General features: G+C 36.6%; 1 protein-coding gene, 1 long non-coding RNA gene and 1 pseudogene across 3 annotated transcripts; 2 read left to right on the top strand and 1 right to left on the bottom strand.

Moving 5' to 3' along the window:
* Nucleotides 1–778: 778 nt before the first annotated feature.
* Nucleotides 779–7572, top strand: LOC132308460 (ABC transporter B family member 15-like). The gene is made up of 7 exons (XM_059806544.1): nt 779–967; nt 1097–1147; nt 3019–3252; nt 3578–4035; nt 4153–4693; nt 4940–6894; nt 7182–7572. The coding sequence occupies exons 1-7, from the start codon at nt 779–781 to the stop codon at nt 7531–7533; spliced, it is 3780 nt and encodes a 1259-aa protein (XP_059662527.1). The 3' UTR covers nt 7534–7572.
* Nucleotides 1529–8457, bottom strand: LOC132308461 (uncharacterized). Of its 2 annotated transcripts, none has more exons than XR_009482438.1 (3): nt 7810–8457; nt 2654–3285; nt 1529–2501 (listed from the first exon to the last, which is right to left on the bottom strand). It is a non-coding gene; the product is annotated as an uncharacterized LOC132308461 (long non-coding RNA). The 2 variants fall into 2 exon arrangements; XR_009482437.1 differs by having other exon boundaries at nt 3124–3285; nt 7810–8447.
* A 1947-nt stretch (nt 8458–10404) lies between these two features.
* On the top strand, nt 10405–16540 carry LOC132310472 (ABC transporter B family member 15-like; annotated as a pseudogene).
* Nucleotides 16541–18180: the final 1640 nt, after the last annotated feature.

The raw sequence follows: 18180 nt of genomic DNA, 5'->3' as shown, positions 1-18180 counted from the left end.
AGACTTTAGAAGTTAAAAGTGACATGACGAGTAATAAAAAATAAATAAATATACAGAATACGACGATGGTGAGAGGGACGGCCGCACAACTAGACTAGTACTAGTACTGTTAATTATGCACATAGAGTTCAACCTACATCTATCGGTGGGTGGCACTAGGGGCCAATTTGAACGATCCCAAATTCATGTACAGTTGAATCCTATCTGGTTTTGAAAATGAAACATTTTCACAAAACATTGAAGACATGTACATAAGTCTAAATGGTAATTGGACATGTATAATATTTAACCAATCATTTTGATCATATATAGATTCAACTAATATATAAATAATCGAGTACAATTGACAAATAGTTGATCTAACTATATCATCCGAATTTAATAAGCTTTATTCATAACAAGAAGTGTGAATTTCCTCTAGATCCATACGGGTACTTTATTTAATAATCACGCGACTTAATTGTTCCATATATAATTCTCAATTGAATATCCCCATTTGTTTCTTTCTGTTCTGTTTTTATTCGTCGCATTCTCAAAATCGTATTTTTTGCTTGCGTGTTTTCTATAGGCTTTTTTTTGTATTGTTTTATGCTAGTTGTTTGAAAAAAAATTCAAGTCGGGTTTGGCATTATTCATCAATTTGGTTTTAGCATTAGAAGTAGGCGAAGAAGATAATATATATAATGATATAAGGCATCTACTAAAATTGATGAAATGCATATATAAAAGCAGAAATGCGTGTTGATGAACATGCAGTGTTCGATACTGATTAGAGGTAATGGGTAGCAGTAGCAAAAATAGAATGTTCAGATATGGTGATGGGGTGGACAAGTTGTTGATGTTTTTGGGAACTGTGGGTTGCATTGGAGATGGGTTGCAAATCCCTCTCATGATGTACGCTCTTAGTTACGTGATCAATGACTATGGCAACATTGGTACCAAAGTGTCTATTCATGTTGTAAACAAGGTAGTCCAAGAAAGTGTGATTTATAAGAAAGTATCATATGTATGTATATATAGTCTACAATGCATCATTTTATATATATGGTCTTGAATACATGCACTTTATTAACATGCTACCGTAAATTTGTTATAGTATGCACTCAGACTGCTATATATTGCAACTGGAGTAGGATTATCTGGTTTTGTTGGTAAGTCTTCAAATTCTCTAATTTAGTGTTAAGGGCGGAAAACACCCATTTTCATAAAGTATACTTGGGATATCACTCTCACTCTATTTTAAAAAGTGTAGTATCATCTCCCTTATTCTTTTAAAAATGTGCAAAAACACCCCCATAAACTAATGCTTTAATGTCTGTTTTGTCCTTTTAACCTTTGGCAAATGCCCAAGGGGTGTGTATTGTGTGTGGATATATATATATATATATTCTTATAGAGGGGTGTTATGTGAACATCAACCCACTTTTGAGGATTCTCTCTCTATATATATTTCTCTACGGTTTTAGTGTTTTCTCTTTCTATACAGTTCCTCTAGCAAATAACAAATAATAATTGTATTACTCTTGCCTTTCACTTCATAACTAAAAGGTACAAATTTCACCAAATAACAAACCATTGCTTACAACCAGAATTAAACTATTGTTCACAACATGTCAAGTCATGCAAGTGACTCACAAGCAAAAGTTAGGTTAGGTTGCTGAGATCCCCATCTTCCTTCAACAGTCCCTACAAACTTCATTGTTAATGCAGATCATTCATATTTATAGATGTAACATTACAAAAATGTTAATGTATTTACATCCTCTGGTATAAATTGAGCAGGACGGTGATGGTGGTGGTTTGGGACTAGAAAATCTATCAAAGTAGCAGCATTAATCAGGCCAGCTGTCAGCTTCCGAAGTCAACGAACTGAAGTCATCAAAACTGATTTTAGCTCCTCATCAAACCACACAAGTTCGACGATAAAACTTTGGTTAATTATAATTACTATAATCCTTGAGCCTAGTTGAGCAGGAAGTATAATTCATACAAGTAAAAACTACAAATTATGTGATTTGGTCTGTAAACAGTATAATAATGTCAACAATGGTTAACACAAATATCGGGCCCCACATTAGCCTCCAACATCCAATGGTTCTCTTCCTCTCTAGGTGACGTGGAAGGCGTCCTCTTCCGCCACGTTACCTACATCACACCATCATCCCTCTCCGATGACCCCACAGCCGATGCAGGCGCCACCACCACATCCTCCGACTCCACCACCCTTGTCACCCCAATCACCTCTTCCTCCTGCTTGACATCCAACTCCACCTTCTATGACTCCACTGGCCAACTCAACGTCATTTATTTCTCTCTCTGACGCCTCGTCTCCTCCAACCGACCGCCCCTCATCGGCTGGTTCTCCTGCTGCCGCAAAACCCTGTTCGCCCCTTCATGCGCTAGTCCTTTGTCACCTCCTCTCTCCCCTCCAAAATCCAATTCTCTTTCCTAATCAAGAACTCCCCCAAATCTCTCCATGCATCTTCCTACTCCTCACGACACTGTTTCAAGATCAATTGATCCACATACATGAATACCGTGCATTAGACTTTGAAAGGAATCATAAGAGTAAAGAGGGACAAATCAGATGATAACAAAAAGACAGAGGTTGGTCATTTCATTCTTTGTGGAGGAAATTTTACAAATGACCGACCTTAAAGCTTATGACTCATTTGTTGATGATGTTCCTGCACCTTAGACAATAAGAAGTTAGGGTTGAATGATCTGTGCATTTGAGTCCAAACAATGTCAATTTAACTTGTGTCACTTTTCGTCATTTCACAAAATTATGTATTTTTAGATAGTATGTAAAATGTCTCAGTAATTTGGGTAAAATCTACCTTAAATGTGTCAGGTAGAGTTTATTTGCACTATTGCATACTTCAGGGGTGTTTTGTGCACATGAGGGGTGTGATACACACAGTAAGCATAGCAGATGGGGGTTTCCGCACTTAACCCTCTAATTTATCGTTTCCAATACTCGATGAGAAATAAAGACTATACCTTCATTACTAGAAGTTCACTATATTCTATGTTGAAATTTTGCTGGCATTTATTTATGCAGAAGGACTTTGTTGGGCAAGAACTGCCGAAAGACAAACTTCTCGAATGAGAATGGAATACCTGAAAGCTATCCTTAGACAAGAAGTTGGTTTCTTCGACACCCAAGCAGCTGAATCTTCAAGAACTTACCAAGTTGTTTCAACCATCTCCTCCAATTCCAATTCAATCCAAATCGCTATAGGAGAGAAGGTCTTAATTCCGCTGGCACCAAGTTCTTAATTTCTGTTGCATAACAACCCAAGGTTGAAAGCACAATGACAATAGTAAAAAGGAAACACATGCAAAGTAAATTATGCTTGGAAATTCTATATGTAAATTGAAGTTTAGAAACACTTGAATTTTACCAGTAATAAATAGGATGACGTAGCCTAACAACAATTCACTACCAGAGCACACTATCCGTCCTACACCAGTTGGTATCAAAACATTCCGATCATCCATCAAACAATTTCTTCTTATTATTTTCTCCCCCCTCGTCTCATGTAATTGAAATCAGATTGTTTCTTATGTGCAGATGCCCAACTGTCTTGCTTTGCTGTCATCCTCCTTCTTTTGCATGATATTTGCCTTTGTTCTATCATGGAGGATTACATTGGCATCTATTCTGTTCACTATTGTGTTCATTGCCACAGGACTTGGATTCGGGAAAATCATGATGGATGTGGGGACGAAGATGATTGAATCTTATGGGGTTGCTGGTGGGATTGTAGAACAAGCAATTTCTTCAATAAGAACTGTATATTCATATGTTGGAGAGCATCAAACGCTTGACAGGTTCAGACACGCGCTTCAAAAAACCATGGAATTGGGAATAAAGCAAGGTTTTGCAAGGGGGTTGCTGATGGGAAGCATGGGAGTTATCTATGTTAGAGGGGCATTTCAGGCTTGGTTTGGGTCTATTATGGTTACTGAAAAGGGTGAAAGGGGTGGCGACGTTTTTGTAGCTGGATTCAATGTCTTCATGGGAGGATTGTGAGTTTTTTCTTTATAAATGTTGTGCATTATTTCTATTTAAACTACAAAAGAAGATATTGATAAATTTCAAATCTTCACTTTAATTTGAGACTCACTGTTTCACTAGTTTTGCAGGAATATTTTGACTGCACTGCCAAATCTCACATTCATCATAGAGGCAAGGGTGGTCGCTTCTAGGATAACGGAAATGATTGATCGGCTTCCAGCCATAGACACTGAAGAGAAGAAGGGGAAGGCTCTGTCATATGTGAGAGGAGAACTTGAATTCAAAGAAATATCTTTTAGTTACCCATCAAGGCCTGATACACCAATTCTACAAGGCTTAAATCTTAGAGTTCCAGCTTGCAAAACTGTAGGTCTCGTCGGGGGCAGTGGCTCTGGCAAGTCTACCATTATTTCATTGCTTCAAAGATTTTATAATCCTATTGAAGGTGAAATTCTCTTGGATGGGTACAAGATAAACAAGCTTCATCTTAAGTGGTTGAGATCACAAATGGGACTGGTTAATCAAGAACCAGTCCTTTTTGCAACATCCATTAAAGAGAATATACTATTTGGGAAGGAAGGAGCATCAGTGGAAGATTTAAAACGAGCAGCAAAGGCTGCAAATGCACATGACTTCATTTCTAAGTTACCGGATGGGTATGAAACTCAAGTAAGTTAACATTTACTCTTTGAACACAATAAATTTGTTTTAGTTTCCTATGGTTGGGTTAAATTACTTTAAGAAGCAGCTTCAGTGGGGGAGAAAAAAAAACAAAAGAAAGAAAATAAGGAAAATGGGATAAAGAAAGGTAGAATATATTTTGGAGTTATGTGAATTTGAGTAAGATATGATCTTTAAACAACTAGAATTTCTTTTTATTGTAGATCTAATAAGATGTTTTATTGGATTCCCCAGGTTGGGCAATTTGGGATTCAATTGTCTGGAGGGCAAAAACAACGAATAGCCATCGCAAGGGCTTTAATAAGAGAACCTAAAATCTTGCTGCTTGATGAAGCTACGAGTGCCCTGGATGCAGCATCTGAAAGAACTGTACAGGAGGCCATTGATCAGGTGTCAGTGGGAAGGACAGCAATTGTCATTGCCCACCGCCTCAGCACAATAAGAATGGCTAATCTGATTGTGGTTCTTCAATCAGGAAAAGTAGTTGAATCAGGTTCACATGATGAGCTTATGCAAATGAATTGTGGACAGGGTGGAGAATACTTTCGAATGGTGCAGTTGCAGCAATCAACAATGCTCAATGAAGCCTCAATTGATGCTGATTGTCAAGTAGATGGAAGTAGCCACTACAATACGGGTTGTCCACCGAGCCCAATGAGTGTGAGATCAAGTGCACCAAGCACCCCAGGGATACATCCATATAGCCCGGATTTTTTCATCAGCCCACCTCACTCTGTTGAATTTGAAGCTTCTAATGAAAGTGATGAGGAGAATCTGAAGCAACTAACTTCTTGTCCCCCTTTGCAGTGGCGTTTGCTAAAAATGAATGCACCTGAGTGGGGAAGAGCATTGCTTGGATGCATAGGCGCAATAGGATCCGGAGCTGTTCAACCCATAAATTCCTACTGTGTGGGGGCACTTATATCAGTTTACTTCAAAAATGAAAAATCCTCCATCAAATCTGATGCCAGATTCTATTCTCTAATTTTCTTAGGCCTTGGAGTTTTCAACTTCATTACCAGTCTCCTCCAACACTACAATTTTGCAATCATGGGAGAAAAGTTGACCAGAAGGGTAAGAGAGCAGCTGCTAGAACAGCTGATGACCTTTGAGATTGGTTGGTTTGATCAAGATGAGAACACAAGTGCAGCCATTTGTGCAAGGCTATCAACTGAAGCTAACATGGTACGATCCCTTGTTGGGGACCGTATCTCATTACTGGCTCAAGCATTCTTCGGGGCTACCTTTGCTTACGCACTAGGTCTTGCACTCACGTGGAGGCTATCCATTGTATTAATCACGGCACAACCATTACTCATCGGGAGTTTTTACGCCAAGAGTTTCTTGTTCAAGAGTATGTCTGAAAAAATCCAAAAAGCACAGAAGGAAGGAAGTCAACTAGCAAGTGAAACTGTCATTAACCATAGAACAATAACTGCTTTCTCTTCTCAAAAGAGAATATTGAAGATCTTCCGAGCCACCTTGGAGGGCCCTAGGAAGGAAAGCATTAAACAATCCTGGTTTTCGGGTATTGGCTTGTTTAGCTCCCAATTTTTGGCTGCAGCTTCAACAGCTTTAGCATACTGGTATGGAGGAAGGCTATTGACAAAAGGGTTAATAACTCCAGAGCAGCTCTTTCAAACATTCTTTTTACTACTATTTACTGCTTACACAATTGCCGAGGCAGGAAGCATGACCAAGGATTTATCTAGAGGAAGCAATGCTGTCAAGTCAATATTTTCAATACTAGATAGGAAGAGTGAAATCGATCCAGATAACTCGAGGGGATTTGATGCTAATAAAATCTCGATTAAAGGCAGTGTGGAGCTGAAAAATGTTGTCTTTGCATATCCATCAAGACCTAATCAGTTGATCATTAAGGGCCTGTGGCTTAAGATTGCAGCAGGAAGTTCAGTAGCACTAGTGGGACAGAGTGGTTCCGGAAAATCTACCATTATTGGACTTATTCAGAGATTTTATGACCCAGTGCAGGGAGCTGTATATATAGATGAAAGGGACATAAAGGAGTATCATTTGAGATCCCTGAGGACACAAATTGCATTAGTCAGCCAGGAGCCAACCCTTTTTGCAGGAACTATCCACGAAAACATTGCCTATGGGAAAAATGATGCCAAGGAATCTGAGATTAGAGAGGCTGCAATGCTTGCCAATGCGCACGAATTTATAAGGTACGAAATCTATTGCCAATAGGTAATCTTTTATCTTATTTTGTTTTGTGAAAAGAACAAATGATGCATGGACTTCTCTAGTGGGTAGAAATAGTTGAAAACAATATTGGAAAACAAAACCCTTTAAAGTTGAACACACTTTATGTTATTGTTTAACTTAGCTCAAGATTAACTTGTCTGATGTTGTAGCAAACTGAAAGACAAATTTGATGATAGAAAATGACTTTGCATTGAAGCATAAACCGTACCTCCTTTATATTAACCACTCACTTCTTCTTTATATTCAGTGGAATGGAAGATGGCTACAATACTTACTGCGGAGAAAGAGGGGTTCAGTTATCTGGAGGTCAGAAACAGAGAATAGCAATAGCTCGTGCAATACTAAAGAACCCATCAATCCTTCTATTGGATGAGGCAACCAGTGCCCTTGATAGTGTATCAGAGAACTTAGTTCAACAAGCACTTGAGAAGATGACGAATGGTCGGACATGTATTGTTGTAGCTCATCGACTATCAACGATTCAGAATTCCAATTCCATTGCAGTGATCAAGGATGGAAAAGTTGTGGAGCAGGGTTCACATTCTGATTTAGTTTCCTTTGGACAAAATGGCATTTACTATTCTCTTGTAAAACTATAAGGCAACAACTATCCTTATCGCTGAAGTGTAGTAACAAGTAGAATTAATTGGTGTTGTTTCGTAATTTATGTAATTGTTTGGAAGTAAGATTATTGATCACCTAGTATAATCTTAGGAAAAAAATTGCCGTTGTTTCATAATCCCTATTCTTCCACCCAAGCTCCATCAATCTCCATCTTTCTTAGTACAAATGCCTTGAATTTGGATCAAACGCCAAAAAGAAGCATAAAAAATACAGAAACCCTAGATAGACGAAGTAAGAGAGAGAGAGATGACCTGACGACAAGGGTGACGAAGTTCTCTTTGCGAATCATGGTGTTGTTCTTGTAGTTGGAGTTGTTTGCATCGCAGAAACAAGGGTCGTTCTGGAAGAGATTTCAGTACTCACATAGACTTGATCTGCCACGCCAATGGCCCTTTCATGCATTTTTTTCATCTTGTTAATGTTGAGCAATTTGTGTTGTAAAGAAGAGAATAAGCAAAATGGGATGATGAAATTGATTGTTTCGGACCGGATATTTTTGTTTGGTAATGTGTATTTGTTTTTGGAGGTTGAAGTGATGATGAAATTGGTTTTTTTTTTTTTTTGCTTTATTAGGGTTTTACGAAGGAGCAAAGAAAGAAGGAGAAAGGGTGGCGAGTGGCGGCGGTGGAGGAGTGGCGGTAATATATATATATTTTCAGGCAAGAAAAATATCCGGTTAATCTCTCCGGAGCCAATTTATTTTTTTTAACTTTTATTTTTGTTTTACTTTATATAATTTTAAAGATTGGGATCAAAATCCAAGTATTGTTGTTTTTTTAAATAAATGTTACTGTATTAATAATCTCTTCCTTAATATTATCTTTAATTAATTTATCTCGTACTTATTTCAAAAACTTGAAAATTATAGAATATATTTTACTTAATAATTAATTAAAAAAAAAGAAAATAAAATAAAGTAAAATTTGACAGTGTCAAAATTAAACATGACACGCACCATAAAGGTTATGAACCTTTTTTTTTTTTTTCGGAAGGTCAAAGGTTATGAACCTTCTTAGGTGTGAGAAGATAGTTCTTAAATCCCATGTTGCTGAAACGGGAAACAAAAATACAACTAATTGAAATTGTGGAAACCAACAAACCAAATCCTGTGAGCAACACAAAACAAACAATGCCGGCTAAATTTATAAAGTTCGATGAACAATTTTATTTGACTATCATTCAATCTTAATTGCTGGTAGACTGGTAGTTTTGTTAGTTTTCTTGGTGTTTTACTGCTTTGTTTCCTTCTTTCCATATGGGCTTTTTGGCTAATCAGTTGACTTGTGTGGTCAACCTTTAGGTCAGGACTTCGAGCTCTTTGACTTAGGAGTTGGCTTCTATGTTCAACTAAGTCAGTAGTTTGAGGATTGATAAATAGGAATTGAGAAAAAATGTTATTTCATAATACATGTAATTTGTTTTGAAAGTAAGATTGTCGTTACCTATTTTTTTATTTTTATTTTTTGAAGAAATGAACAAAGCAGTTTCAAGTTTTTAAAAAGACAAAAATAGATATGTAAATATGTTTCTTGTCAATTAAATATATATATATATATAAAGCTTTATAGGTTTGGTATTTTGGAAAAATGCTTAAAATTTTCTAAGAAATAAATGTATATGAGTTGGATTATGTTGTTAGGTCCCCATAGAATGAAATAAAGTGCAAGTTGTTGGGCTTAATAAACGGGTCCAGCATCGCATATGTACTGTACAACCCTTAGGCCTAGACCACTTTAGTAGTTGGTTTTTGACCGTTGGGCATTTAACTTTAGGCCTAGACCACTTGAGCTGGGCTACCCAGTCCATCTCAGTTCTCACCATTCGTCTTCTTCTTTCTCACAACTCTTTTAATTCTCTCTTCAATAAGTGGTATGTAATACTGCTTAATAGTTTTAATTTTTGGATAGATGAGTGGTATTAGAACTCGCCTACTCCTTGATTCAGTGAGTGGTCCCCTCAGTGCATCCTGGACCAAAATTTTCTTTCTTCCTGGACCAATTTCAACAATTCCAGATTCATGTACAGTTGAATCTTATCCTGTTTTAAAAACAAAATATTATCACAAACCATTCAAGACATATGAATAAGTCTAAGATAATTGGACTAGCATAATGTTTAACTAAACATTTTGATCATATATACATATATATTCAACTAATATAGGAGAATAAATTATCGAGTACCATTGATAAATACTTCATCAAACTATATCATTCGAATTTTATAAGCTTTAAGTGTGAATTTCATGTTAAATATCTATCCGTACTTTATATAATAATCATGCAACTAAATCATTCACGTATATAGTTCTGGATTGAGTATCACCATTTGACAATGTCAAAATTGAACATCATAGGCATCATAAAGGTTATGAGCGTTCTTAGGTCTAAGAAAACAGTTCTTAAATCCCCCATGTTGCTGAAACAGGAAACAAAATAGGAGGCAAGACTAACTGAAATTGGGTAAACCAACAATCCGTATTCCTGTGACCAACACAAACAAACAATGCCGGCTAATTCTAAAATGCGTTGAACAATTCAGTTTGACTATGAGTCTTCATGGCTGGTGGTTTAGTTGGTTTTCTTTGTGTTGTACTGCTTTGTTTCTTTCTATTCTGTTTTTAATTGCTGGTTCTCGAAACCATGTTTCTTTTGTTTTGTACGGTTTTTGCTAGTTGCTTAATAGAAGTTTGCTAGCGAAGAAGATAATATAAATAATGACGGCAGTCCCCAAGTAAGGCATCTACTAAAATTGATCACATGCATATATTGAAGTTGAAATGTGTATTGATGAATAAGCAGTAGTGAAGAGATTGTTCAACGCACCTGAAGGAAGCGTTAGATATAATGGGTAGCAAAGATGGAATGTTCAGATATGGTGATGGTGTGGACAAGAAGTTGATGTTGTTGGGGACTTAGGGTTGCATTGGAGATGGGTTGCAGATCCCTCTCATGATGTTTGTTCTTAGGGACGTGATCAATGACTATGGCAACAATCAACAGCAAAGTGTCTATTCATGTTGTAAACAAGGTAGTGCTCCAACAAAGTGTGATATATATAGTCTATCAAGCATCAATTTATATATGGATTATGAAGTTCGATACATGCACTTTATCAACATGCAATTGTAAATTTGTTATGTTTCAGTATGCACTCAGACTGCTATATGTTGCAATTGGAGAAGGATTATCTGCTTTTGTTGGTAAGTCTCCTAAATTCCTAATCCTTAACTTATTGCATCCGATACTCCATAACAAATACTGATTACACCTTCAATACTATAACTTCACCATATTCTATGTTGCAATTTTTGTGGCATTTATTTATGCAGGACTTAGTTGGGCAAGAACCGCTGAAAGACAGACTTCTCGAATGAGAATGGAATACCTGAAAGCTATCCTTAGACAAGAAGTTGGTTTCTTCGACACACAAGCAGCTGAATCTTCGACAACTTACCAAGTAGTTTCAACCATTCCAATTCAATACAAATCGCCATAGGAGAGAAAGTCTTAATTTGGCTGCACCCACCATGTTCTTCTTAATTACTGTTGCATAAAACCCAAGATCTTGGTTAAGAGCACAACGAAAATAGTATATATACATGTGTGAGTGTGCGCGCAAAAAAAAAAAAAAAGTAAAGAAAAGGAACACATACTCTTGTACAGAGTAATTTATGCTTGTCTCTTCACTTCAAAGACCACATATATGGGTGAAAGATAACATGGAGCTTATTATAATGGATTTAACTAGCAATAAACAGGATTGATGTAGCCAAACAACAATCAACTATCAGAGCACACTTTCCGTCCTACATCAGTTGGTATTACAACATTCCGGTCTTACATCAAACAATTTCTTCTTCTTATTTTCTCCCCTCTCGTCTTATGAAATTGAAATTGTTTCTTATGTGCAGATTCCCAACTGTCTTGCTTTGCTGTCGTCCTCCTCCTTTTGCATGATATTTGCCTTTGTTATATTACATTGGCATCTATTCCGTTCACCATTGTGTTCATCGCCCCAGGACTTGGATTTGGGAAGCTAATGATGGATGTCGGGTCAAAGATGATTGAATCTTACGGGGTTGCTGGTGGGATTGCAGAACAAGCAATTTCTTAAATAAGAATTGTATATTCCTCCGTTGGAGAGCAACAAACACTAGATAGGTTCAGCCACACGCTTCAAAAATCAATGGAATTGGGAATAAAGCAAGGTTTTGCAAGAGGATTGATGATGGGAAGCATGGGAGTTATCTATGTTAGAGGGGCTTTTCAGGCTTGGTTTGGGTCTGTTATGGTTACTGAAAAGGGAGAAAAGGGCGGCGATGTTTTTGTAGCTGGATTCAATGTCTTCATGGCAGGATTGTGAGTTATTTCTTTATAAATCTTGTGCATTATTTCCAGGTTAAAGTGCAAAAAACCTCTAAACCATGTCTGAAGTATATTTTGTGCATAATACCCAGAACTATCACATTTTGTTGCAAAATGCCCCTAGGCCTGGGCTATTTTTTGATTAAATGACCATAATGCCCTTATTCAATTACACTTAATCCATGTTTCTTATTTTAAAAAATTCTGAAAAAAATATTCATTTGATGACATTTCTCCATTAAATTTGCATAAATTTACCTTTAATTCTTGAAATTAATTGTTTAAATAAAAATCTAAAGTAGAAAATTTTAAATACGTTAAGTAATTCTTAAATTTTCATGAATATATTGTACAAAAAACAAGGTATTTTTTATTTTATTAATTTTTTATGAATAGATTATATGAAAAAGAAGGTGTTTTTTTATGGTAAAAAAGTTTAAACCGAGTATAATAAGTTTTATTATAAATAGTAAAGAATTAATGATAAGTTAATCATTTTAAAAAATGGTAATTACAACTCTATTTACTTTTTTCCCATTTTTGTGATAAATTATTGACATTAATGATAAATTAAGGTAAATGGTATAATTAATATTTAGATAAGAGAAAAGACAAAATACTTTAATGAGACATGGCAAATTTAATGAAAAAGGGTAAAATAGTCTTTTGAGATGGGTTGCGACAAATCATTAGTTCAGGGGGGCTATTTGCAAAAAGGCAATAGTTCAGGAGGGTTTTTTGAACTTTACCTTTATTTCTATTTAAACTGCAAAAGAAGATATTAAAAATTTTCATAACTTTATTTTAATTTGAGACTCACTGTTTCACTAGCCTTGCAGAAATATTTTGACTGCACTGCCCAATCTCACCTTCATCACAGAGGCAAAGGTGGTTGCTACTAGGATTACGGAGATCACTGATCGGCTTCCGGCCATAGACATTGAAGAGAAGAAAGGGAAGGCTCTATCACATGTGAGAGGAGAAATTGAATTCAATGAAATAAATTTTAGTTACCCATCAACGCCTGATACACCAATTCTACAAGGCTTAAATCTTAAGAGTTCCAGCTGGTGAAACAGTAGGTCTTGTCGGGGCCAGTGGCTGTGGCAAGTCCACCATTATTTCATTACTTCAAAGATTTTATGATCCTATTGAAGGTGAAATTCTCTTCGATGGTTACAAGATAAATAAACTTCATCTTAAGCGGCTGAGATCACAAATGGGACTGGTTAATCAAGAACCAATCCTCTTTGCAACATCCATTAAAGATAATATACTATTTGGGAAGGAAGGAGCATCATTGGAAGATTTAGAAGGAGCAGCAAAGGCTGCAAATGCTCATGACTTCATATCTAAGTTACCAGATGGGTATGAAACTCAAGTAAGTTAATGTTTACTCTTTGAAAACAATAAATTTGTTTTAGTTTCCTATGGCTGGGCTGGGCTGGGCTGGGCTGGGCTGGGCTAATGTACTTTTAGAAGTAAGATATGATCTTTAGACATCTAGAATTTCTTTTTATTGTAGATCTAATATGATGTTTTATTGGATTCCCCAGGTTGGGCAATTTGGGATTCAATTGTCTGCAGGGCAAAAACAACGAATAGCCATAGCAAGGGCTTTAATAAGAGATCCTAAAATCTTGCTGCTTGATGAAGCTACAAGTGCCCTGGATGCAGCATCTGAAAGAGCTGTACGGGAGGCCATTGATCGGGCGTCAGTGGGAAAGACAACAATCGCCATTGCCCACCGCCTCTGCACAATAAGAATGGCTAATCTAATTGTGGTTCTTCAATCGGGGAAAGCAATTGAATCGGATTCACATGATGAACTGATGCAAAGGAATAGTGAACAGGGCGGAGAATACTTTCGAATGGTGCAGTTGCAGCAATCAACAATGCTAAATGAAGCCTCAAATGATTCTGATTATCAAGCAGATGGAATTAGCCACTACAACATGGGTGCTGCACTGAGCCTAAATAGCAGAAGCCACTACAACATGGGTAATCCACAGAGCCCAATGAGTGTGAGATCAACTGATGGAAGAATTCACTATAAGACGAGTGTTCCCCCAAGCCCAATGACTGTGAGATCAAGTGCACCAAGCAACCTGGTGATACGTCCATTTAGCCGGGTTTATCCCATGAGCCCCCCTCAGTCTGTCGAATTTGAAGCCTATTACGAAATTGATGATGAAAATTTGGAGCAACTAACTTCTCCTCCATTGTGGTGGCGCTTGATAATAATAAATGCACCTGAGTGGGGAAGAGCCTTGCTTGGATGCATAGGCGCGATAGGATACGGAGCTGTTCAACCCAAAAATTCCGACTGTGTGGGGGCACCTATATCAGTTTACTTCAAAAATGAAAAATCCTCCATTAAATCTGAGGCCACATTCTATTCTCTAATTTTCCTAGGCCTTGGAGTTTTCAACTTCATTACCAGTCTCCTCCAACACTGCAATTTTGCAATCATGGGAGAAAAGTTAACCAGAAGGGTAAGGGAGAAACTTCTTGAAAAGCTAATGACTTTTGAGATTGGAAGGTTTGATCAAGATGAGAACACGAGTGCAGCCATTTGTGCAAGGTTATCAACTGAAGCTAACATGGTTCGATCCCTTGTTGGGGACCACATCTCACTACTGGCTCAAGCATTCTTCGGGGCTACCTTTGCTTACGCACTAGGGCTTGCACTCACGTGGAGGCTAGCCATTGTACTGATCACGACGCAGCCATTACTCATTGGGAGTTTTTACTCCAAGACTTTCTTGTTCAAGAGTATGTCTGAAAAAATCCGAAAAGCACAAAAGGAAGGAAGCCAACTAGCAAGTGAAACTGTCATTAACCACAGAACTATAACTGCTTTTTCTTCGCAGAACAGAATATTAAGGCTCTTCCAAGCCACCTTGGAGGGCCCTAGGAAGGAAAGTGTGAAACAATCCTGGTTTTCAGGTATTGGCCTATTTAGCTCCCAATTTTTGGCTGCAGCTTCAACCGCTTTAGCATACTGGTATGGAGGAAGGCTATTGACAAAAGGATTAATAACTCCAGAGCACCTCTTTCAAACATTCTTTTTACTGCTATTTACTGCTTATACCATTGCCGAAGCAGGAAGCATGACCAAAGATTTATATAGAGGAAGTAATGCTGTCAAGTCAATATTTTCAATCCTAGATAGGAACAGTGAAATCGATCCAGAAAAGTAAAGGGGGTTTGATGCTAATAAAATCTAGATTAAAGGCAGTGTGGAGCTGAAAAATGTTGTCTTTGCATATCCATCAAGACCCAATCAGTTGGTCTTTAAGGGCCTGAGCCTTAAGATTGCAGCAGGAAGTTCAGTAGCACTAGTGGGGCAGAGTGGTTCTGGCAAATCTACCATTATTGGACTTATTGAGAGATTTTATGACCCAGTGAAGGGATCTGTATATATAGATGAACAGGACATAAAGGACTATCATTTGAGATCCCTGAGGACACAAATTGCATTAGTCAGTCAGGAGCCAACCCTTTTTGCAGGAACTATCCACGAAAACATTGCTTATGGGAAAAATGATGCCAATGAATCTGAGATTAGGGAAGCTGCAATGCTTGCCAATGCGCATGAATTTATAAGGTATGAAATATGTTGTGAAACTTTAATCTTTTTATCTTATTTTGTTTCGTAAAAATTAATTTCCTAGTGCATTGAAAACAACTTTTAACTTTATTTTTTTTAGTTTTAAATCCTTCCTTCTAAAAGAAAATCCTATTGAAAAACAAAGGAGGACGAGCTTTGGTGCAACGCTAAGGTTGCTCCATTGTAACAAGAAGGTCACGGGTCTGAAACAAAAAAAACATCTCCGCATGCAGAAGTAAAACTACGTAAATCAAACCCCTTCCCAGACCCTGCAATGACGAGAGTCTCGTGCACTGGACTAGCCCGTATTGGAAAGTAAAACCCTTTAAAGTTGTGAAGGAAAAGGAACAAACTTTATGTTGTTGTTTAACTTAGCTTAGGATTAATTTGTCTGATCATGTAGCTAACTGAAATAAAAGTTTGGTGGTAGGAATGACTTTGCATTGAAGCATAAACTATGCCACTTTTATGTTAACCATTTTCTTCTTCTGTATTTACAGTGGAATGAAAGATGGATATGATGCTTACTGCGGAGAAAGAGGGGTTCAGTTATCAGGAGGTCAGAAACAGAGGATAGCAATAGCTCGTGCAATACTGAAGAACCCATCAATCCTTCTATTGGATGAGGCAACAAGTGCCCTTGATAGTGTATAAGAGAACTTAGTTCAACAAGCACTCAAGAAGATGATGACTGGTCGGACATGTATTGTTGTAGCTCACCGACTATCAACAATTCAGAATTCCAATTCCATTGTGGTGATCAAGGATGGAAAAATTGTGGAGCAGGGCTCACATTCTGATCTACTTTCTTTACGTCAAAATGAAGTATACTATTCTCTTGTAAAACTATAAGGCAAAACCTAAAGTAGAATTAATTGCTGTTGTTTCATAATGAATGTAATTTGTTTTGGAAATAAGATTATCACCTAATTTTTTTAAAGAAATGAACGAAGCAGTTCTATATATATATATTTGAAATGAATGCCTAAACTTTATAGGTATGGTGTGTTGGGAAAATGCTTCAAAAATTCATCCCTCTTCTTCTACCCAACCCCCATCCATCTCTATCTTCTGAATCTCCATATTTCGTATTAAAAAAAAGGCCTTAAATTTCGATCAAACACCAAAAAGAAACATAAATATACAGAAATCCTAGAATGATCCCTAGAGAGAGAGAGAGAGAGAGAGAGAGAGAGAGAAATGACCTGACGGCGGGGTGACGAAGATCTCTTTGCGAATCATGGTGGTGTTCTTGTAGTTAGAGTTGTTGCCACCGTGTTGGCATCGCAGAAACAATGGTGTTTGTGGAAGAGAATTCAGAAAGTACTCACAATTAAAGCTTTGATCTGCAAAGCCAATGTGGTCCTTTCACGCATTTTTTTTCATCATTGTCTTTGAGCAATATGTGTAATAAAGAAGAGAATAAGCAAAGTGGGATGATGAAATTGATGGTTTCAGTGGAGATTCTTATTTTGTATTGTGGATTTTTTTTTGCTTTATATGGATTGAGGTCGAATTGATGATTGACATTGTTTTTTTGTGAAGGGGCAAAGAAAGAGAAACAGAGAGAATGAGAAAGGGTGATGAGTGGCGGACGGCGGTGGTGGTAGTGGGAAGAAGCGGTGCGGTTTGTTAGAGAGAGAAATAATTTATTTTTTAACTTTTTCTTTTTAATAAAATAGTGTCAAAATGTTGTTTTTTTTTTTTTTTTTTTTTTGGATAAAGTGTCAATATGTTGTTGGCCGCGGTATCATGACGAAGTTGGTCGTGATAAAAGAGGACCAAGTACTGTCCATATTTTAAATAAATGTTAGTATTTTTTTTTTCTTCCCATGTGTCTTAAAGATCAATCTTGACGAACGTGTTAAAAAAAATCTTGATGGACATTATGGACTACATTATAAAAGAGGGCCCAAAAAAGTTTTGCAAAAAGAGAAAAAGTTTTTTATTTTTATTTTTTATTTTTTATTTTTTTTAGCAAAAAGATAACTACTTTTAAAATACAATTTAAAAAATCTAAATTGATGAGGTGATACCACAAAAATATGCTGAAAGCAAATTCCTTCGTCATTTTATTATGGTGGATAACTTGTGACCAATTCATTTTAATTGTTTATATGTATGTAACTTTGAAGGAAATCAGAAATTACTTTTACAATTCATTGAATAAATGATGAATTTGAAATTAAGCGAGTTTACTATTAAAATTAATTTCGTTAGTCTCCAACAATGTTAGATCCGCATATAAGCTTAAGTATAAATTGAAATTATAATTATTTATGGGAAAAAAAAAATTGAAATTATACTTCTTAAATAATTTATGCTAAAGCATTCATTTGAAATATTTCAATTAAACCGAGCAAAATATGGCGATCGCATCATAGATTTACATATCATAGTGAAAGCTAGGATCACAACTTGGACGGTTAGAGGTATAATACGAGTCTAACTCGACATATAAAATATTTAATCCTAACTTGACCTTCAACCCTAACTACTCAATTTGAGCATAACCTATTTTTTTATTTTTAAACTCCGATTTACAATTTCAATTGAGATTTCGGATTAAAAAGTCAGATAATTTGGATTACTCATATGGTTAATACCCCCACTAAAAATTTGATATAATCTTGAGTTAGTTT

This window comes from Cornus florida, unplaced genomic scaffold (assembly GCF_030987335.1).
Source record: "Cornus florida cultivar Cherokee Brave unplaced genomic scaffold, ASM3098733v1 CherokeeBrave_3.0.0_Hap2_Chr05, whole genome shotgun sequence".
NCBI lineage: Eukaryota > Viridiplantae > Streptophyta > Magnoliopsida > Cornales > Cornaceae > Cornus > Cornus florida.
This window is presented reverse-complemented; position numbering and strand designations above follow the sequence as displayed.

Coding starts and splice junctions, on each gene's coding strand:
- LOC132308460 (XM_059806544.1), top strand. CDS start 779: ATGGGTAGCAGTAGCAAAAATAGAATGTTCAGATATGGTGATGGGGTG. Junction 1,148..3,018: donor GAGTAGGATTATCTGGTTTT/GTTGGTAAGTCT, acceptor CATTACTAGAAG/TTCACTATATTCTATGTTGA. Junction 4,036..4,152: donor AATGTCTTCATGGGAGGATT/GTGAGTTTTTTC, acceptor CTAGTTTTGCAG/GAATATTTTGACTGCACTGC.